Below are 6771 nucleotides of genomic sequence, written 5' to 3' on the forward strand. Positions count from 1 at the left end.
CTAGTCTCCATTTCTTGGCTCTGCTGTCTTACTCCTCATGTTTTTAGACTGTTTACAATTGTGGTTATAATGACTAAAATTATTTAATGCAGTGGCTGTCATGTAATAATATTGGTATATTATTGGCACTCTAATAATGGTACTCCACAGACATATGACAAGACAACACAAAACACTTCAACATCAGATTGGTTCATGATCCATCATAAAATAAAAAAAAATGCAACCGAGGCACCTTCTCTCAGCTGCAGGTGAACCAGAGTTGTTCTTCACCCCCACTGTGGAAGGGAGAGGTTGGCTCCAAGGCCCAGCTACTGTGTGCTTCCGCGGCATCAACATGAAAGACCTGGCTGTGGAATGGACCATAGATGGTCAGCCCCAGACTACCTCCGAGACGACTGGACAGATCAGCCAACTGGAAGTCGACACGGCCCTATGGCGCAAAAGCAGCAATTACACGTGTAGGGTGAAGTCGGGCAAGACCTGGATTGTGGAAAGCATCCAAGTGTGTTCAGGTGAGCGCCATGTACCCAACTTTTTATGGACACTTGTGTGTTTTGAGATGAAGTAGCATATTCCTTTACAAACTGATTCTCAATCATGAAACTATCATAATCACAGCTATACAAACTACCAAACCATCAGTTATTATCAGTCATAAAAACTAGACTCGAAGTGCTGAAATTTGGTTTCTTTATTAACTAAAGCAGGAACTGTTGCTCTTTCTTCTGCTTTTTGGGCAAACTGCAGACGGTCATTTCCAAGCACCTCACGTCCAGCTGGAGAGGCCCCGTCTCCGAGACGTCACGACGCGTGACAAGGTTGTTGTGACGTGCAAGGTGGCGGCAGCCAGCGCCAGCAAAGTGGTGTGGTGGGTGGACGATAAGGAGGAGACGTCGCACGTCACCGAGAAGAGCGAGCCTGGTGGCAGACTCATCAGCAACATCACTCTCAACGCGAGCACGTGGAAGACCCTGCGAGAGGTCAAGTGCAAAGTGGACCACCCGTGCTACCCAACCGAGGAAGCGATACAAATATCAGGTGGGAAGGCCCTAGAGGGCTCTGCGTGCCTCTCTCTGATACAGTGTGCACATTCAAAATGTCATCTGATGCAATTGCCAGCTCTAACACTAACTCGGTCTCTCTTGCTCGTTCTATCAAATCAATTTGTGCTTCATTGACACGAGAGAGTAACGTCTTGTTGCCAAAGTATTACAAAAAGTGATAAACTGTATGGAGATATTAGCATTTGAGAATGGAAACAAATATTTGAATATATAAATACCTGAACAACAGCAATATCAGAAGTAAAGCACCAATGAATTAACTCTCTCTCTCTCTCTCTCTCTCTCTCTCTCTCTCTCTCTCTCTCCAGAGACTGCCAAGCAAAACCCAACAGTTACTATCAGGAGATCTTTAGAAGACTTGAAGAAAGATGCGGCGCAGTGCTGGAGTGTCTCCTAGGAGACCTGTCCTCCATGAGATCTCAGTGAACCTTCAGGCCAATGGGAAGGATCTCCTAAGACTAGGTTGTATGTCGATGTCCTGTCCAGAAAGACCAGCAAAGCCTAACAGCTGTAAGATTCACCATTCCCAAAGACCAGAAAAGCGCGGACAAAACGTTTGCCTGTAAAGTCAACTTTGCAAACAACCAGAAGATCTCCAGTCCCACAGGAAAGCTTTTTGGTAGGCAACATACTCCGACTTTACCCACAGTGAAATGTCACACATTGTTTCGGACATTTTAAAAATGATTTTTATTAAAACAGAACACAAAGTGATGTTTTGTCATGTTTTGTAGCTCCCCCAACACTGGAGTTGTTCTTGGCCCTGGGTCCAGTTCTACAAAGCTGGTGTGTGTTGGCTCAGGTTTCAACCCGCAGCTGAAGTGGAAGCACACCACTAAGCTCAAGCTGAACGAGAACAGGAAGGTTTTGCTAGAAAATGACGGTCGCCTCACTGTGACCATCGAGATGGACGTCCCACAGAAAGAGTGGCACAAAGGCATGAACTTTCCCTGTGAGGTGGAAGACCAGGACCAAAATGTTAAGAACAAAGAGACCAGAGACATAAGTATTTGTTCAGGTAATGCTCCGAGTTTCCAAGCATTCTCTGTGGGCTCGTTGCTATCTGCACCTCATGCTCATCTCCACGCAACCTTCTGATGTGTGTCATGATTTGGTAATGGCAAATTTGAAACGTCCAGAATTAAATTATTTATTTATTTTCAAATCGACAACTGGTGAATGAGGCCACACTGAACTGTTAAGCCCCCCATACTGGTGGATATATGTGTAATATTAAAGTCACTATGGAGCATGTGCATCTCTCATGCTTTGACTGCATGATAGAGTTTTGTGACTTATCTGTGATTTACAGGGGCACAGCTTGGGCTGTAATTTCTTGTGACATTTCTTTTTAAATTGCATCCTCAAAATCTATGCAGTAATGAATTCAGTATACATGTTCTTCACAGATTTTGTGAACAGCAGACTTATTGAGTGAGTTTAGAGGGCCCCTTACGGTTGTATAAATAAAAAATACAGTCAGGAACATCGTCCCAGTGATAGGCACAGTTTAGGAGCTTTATTTCTCAGACAATCACATTTTTGGCTTTCAGAATGTAAAGTAGTTAAACCGTTGGGATTGCAGAGGCGACTCGTGTGCTGCAGAGGTTTGAGGCTTTGTAGCGGCAAGAATAGACTGGAGAGTTTCATGCAAACTATGTGTATCATCATTTGCACTTCACGTCCCCTGAGTACTCCACCTCTCACATTCCTGTCATGGGTCAGTGCTAAATGACTGAGCCTTCAACAGAAGAGCCATGAGGTCTATCAAGGTCAATGTTAAATGTATTTCCTAAACATGGGGATGTGCTGTGTCAATATACACATGTCAAGGAATACTGTGTGCGGACTTTGAATACACCAACAATACTTCAACGTTAACATTTTGTAGAATGTTAAAGTTGAAGTATTGCTACCCAAATGTTGTCTAATTGGCATTTAAAACTGAACTGCAATCACAAAAGTGCATATGAGCAACTAATGTGCTAGGGCATAGCTTTACACCAGCTTACTAAGCATGTAAGAAAAGGTGTTTTCAGGGAATGAACTAATCTATGGACCTACATTGACTTAAAGTTTTACATGGCACTGTTCAAGACTACTCCATTTTCTAAACCTCTTCTTGAAAGTAGACAAAAGATATACAGAATTAAATTTACTCTAATGACTCATTATTACTACAGAGTTGGCACATACACTGTCACTACATATTTACGTATTACGTAATTAGGGATTATTTGCCGGTAGGTTGGGAATGAGGCATTTGTGTGTTTCTCTCTGCAGCACTTGCCGGCACCCCGGTGTGTTTAGAGCGCTGCAGAATGAACGCTCTAAAGAATATCTGTCCGCTCATCCGATAGAACACGGAATTCAAAACCTGCCCTTGTTGAAGACAGCACTGAAAGGAAGGAATGTTCAAAACTCAACCTCCTGAAAGGTTAAGTCTTAGGGTGCAGATTTAACCTGCTGTGTGCTCTCTTGTCTTTTCTTCTCTTAGTGTCCCCGCACTCTGTGTTTGCGGATATTTATCTCACGGGCCCCTCTCTCAGAGACAAGGACAAGAACAACGTGCCGGTCACTTGTCTGGTGGTCGGCTTCAACATCTCAGACCTGCCCGTCATCTGGAAAGTGGGTGGGGAGGTCACCTCCGAGGGACTCACGACGCTGCCTCCGTCCGAAAATGACAACGGAACCCAGAGCGTACGCAGCGAGCTGAGCCTGCAGGCCAGCACATGGCACGGACACGCCGAAGTCTCATGTGAGGTCAGGAGGGCTTGTGACCGCGACGCACTGGCCAGACGCATCTCAAAAGCAAAAGGTGAGTCGCCGACCAGTCAGTCATGCTGCAAAAGTAACAAATGTGTCAAACAGGTTATGTTCTGTACATGCTTGTGCATGAGTGAACTCCTCATACCTCATAGGATAATTATATCAGGTGGGAAGGCCCTATAGGCCTCTACCTGCCTCTCATACTTAAATGAAATAATACGCTTCACAAAGGGTTTAAACACACACACACACACACACACACACACACACACACACACACACACACACACACAAATGTCCCATAACACAACTGTGCTTGCTGGACATCCTCAGACATGCAACGCCCCAGAGTGAGGATCCTGAGGCCCTCCGATGCCAATCTGGTCCATTCCAACGGTTCTAGCCTGCTGTGCGAGGTCTTGGGCTTCTCGCCAGCCGACGCGATCGTCCACTGGGAGGCCAACGGCACGCAGCTGCCTACCTCCGTTACACCAACGGCCCCGTGAGCAGCGATGCCAAGGCCGGCACGTACACCACGCACAGCATCCTCCTTCTGCCGCCGTCTCAGCGGCACGAGGGTCCTTCACGTGTGTGGCCAGACACGAGTCCTCTGCTGAGCCCATCTCTGACACTGTGGAGAACCTGTTTGGTGGGTTTGCCTCTCAGGATTTTCCTTAGGGTATCATACCCAAAGACTGTACAAAATATGGACATTGTGAGCTCAGTTCAAAAGTGAGGCACCCATACAGAACCACAGGATAGAATAGACTTTACCAAATATGGTTGGGCTCCCTTAATTTCTGTCCATACTTTTTACAGTCATTGATCATACCATATTGTGTGCACTTCAACTTGGATAGCAATATTAGCATAGCTTCTGGAGTTTCACATGTGCTGTTAACGTATCTATCTGTCTATCTGTCCATCTCACTCTCTTTCCATCTCCTGTGTCTGTTCTTCCATCCTGTATCTGTTCCTCAGCCTCAGTGGTACACTCCAAGCCAATCGTCACCTTGCTGCGGAGGACGGCTGAGCTGGTGTGTCTGGTGTATGGCTACAGCCCCGAGTCCATCGACATCACCTGGCTGAAGAACGGCATCAGCGTCGAGGCTTCGGACCAGCGAACCGATCTGCCATCCAAGGGACCGGACGGGAAGTTCAGCGTCCACAGCCACCTCAACCTGTCGTCCGGCGAATGGGACAGTGGTGTGAAGTTCACCTGCAATGTGACTCACATCACAGGTGCACTGTCTGTCAGCACTTTCAAACCAGGTGCCAATCATCTCCGTTCTGCTATTCACACATTCACACCATGTGCTGACTTAGAAATCACTTAAAGCAGCAGTAAGGAGTTTTGGTCAACACCTAGTGAGCTATCTACCTAAAACTACCAAATGCCTTACAAACAGCACCAGCAGCCCAGCTGGCACTGACAAAAGCTTGCTAAAATGCTAGACCACATGACCACAAAATGAGTTGCCTTTAAAAAAGCATACCTAAAAGTGGCAAATTGTTGCATAATGTTGCTTTAAAATATGTTCATCTTAGGAATGTTTGAAATTTGCACTCTTAGGGATCATCGTTTCTTATTGCCTGTCTCTGCAGCTTACCAACAGTGTTTGTTTTTTGCTGTCTTTTCTTTTTCTTTTCAATTCCATGAAACCATGTTTAGAGCCAAAGGACGAAGTGTTGTTTGTTGACAACAACATGGCAGACGCTGTTCCTGAGGACACTGTGGCAGAAACTATGAACATGGTCTGGGCTCTCCTCTTCCTTTTTCTCTCCTGTCTCCTCTACAGCTGCACTGTCACTCTCATTAAGGTGAGGAGCACATCATATGATCACAGTCTACACATAGACTTAGCGTAAGGACATGAGACACGCCTAAAGGGCAATTTGGTCTGCCACAATAACCTGCGCTGTAAAAGGAAGACTATTGATAGCGATTATTGCCCCAAGATCATTTAGATTTGTATTTACAAAATATCATTCCTAATGCCAAGAGTTGCAGGTAGACTGAAATTGCAGCATCTAGCTACAGTATATATAAAGCGCCATGGGAATTAAGACATTTGTACAGCAGAAAGGCACTGGTATGTTGTGAATCATTTGATGACATTTTCTCTGTGTAAGTCACATCACTATTCATTTCTCTTTCAGCTGAAATGAAGGGCTGCACCCAGAAAGCCTGCTCTTACTAACCCATGGAAAGATGGAAAGAAAATGACTGTGATTATTTCTTACTTAAAAGCTTCTTGGCGAGTTTAATTGTTTAGATGTTTTCTTTTGAATAGTTAAATGTTTTCGTATCATGCAATTTCATATGACACCTTTTCTTTTGTTCATATCGTCTTGACTTTAAGCACTTACTTGTTATGGAACTGAGAAGTGAAACTTCAATCTTAAATGATTTTATGCATACATGAGTTTATATAAATGAAAGTATATATTGAATAAAGACCTATATCCAAAAACTGTGCAAAAAATGTTACAACTGTTAATAAATATTGCAATTTTAACTGGTTTTCTACTCTCTGCAACATTTGTTTATTGATACACCTGAATGCTCATGAAGCATGAATTGAAATACCCATCATTTCCACAAGAGCTCTCTCTCTCTCTCCATTTCACCATCCCCTTCTAATTAGCTCTCCTTCTATCTATTTATCTACCTATATATCTATCGATCTGATGTTGCATATTATCACACAAATTAAAGACCAACCAGAGCACCGATTATTTGTGGTGAATATGTACAGACATTGATAATAATAATATTAATAATAATACTTTTAAGCTAAGGGACTGTGGCTTTAGAGCACTACAGGGTTGATGATGTTTAGTCTCATGCCCCAGTGGGCAGCAGTTTGGGGGAAGGAAGAGACATGGAGCCGGTTGCATAACGGCCCTGCATGTCAGATACAAATTGTGGTCA

General features: G+C 44.2%; 1 protein-coding gene across 1 annotated transcript in view; it reads left to right on the top strand.

Annotated features, from left to right (window-relative positions):
• LOC105898549 overlaps positions 1–6360 on the top strand; it is a 19237-nt gene extending 12877 nt beyond the window's left edge. The window contains 12 exon segments of the mRNA XM_042708919.1: positions 252–515; positions 751–1041; positions 1376–1455; positions 1554–1690; positions 1802–2085; positions 3565–3885; positions 4170–4319; positions 4322–4411; positions 4414–4485; positions 4818–5108; positions 5509–5657; positions 5997–6360. Of these exon segments, the coding sequence (XP_042564853.1) occupies positions 252–515; positions 751–1041; positions 1376–1455; positions 1554–1690; positions 1802–2085; positions 3565–3885; positions 4170–4319; positions 4322–4411; positions 4414–4485; positions 4818–5108; positions 5509–5657; positions 5997–6005 (2138 nt within the window). The 3' untranslated portion in view covers positions 6006–6360.
• Positions 6361–6771: the final 411 nt, after the last annotated feature.

This window comes from Clupea harengus, chromosome 1, assembly GCF_900700415.2.
Source record: "Clupea harengus chromosome 1, Ch_v2.0.2, whole genome shotgun sequence".
Lineage (NCBI taxonomy): Eukaryota > Metazoa > Chordata > Actinopteri > Clupeiformes > Clupeidae > Clupea > Clupea harengus.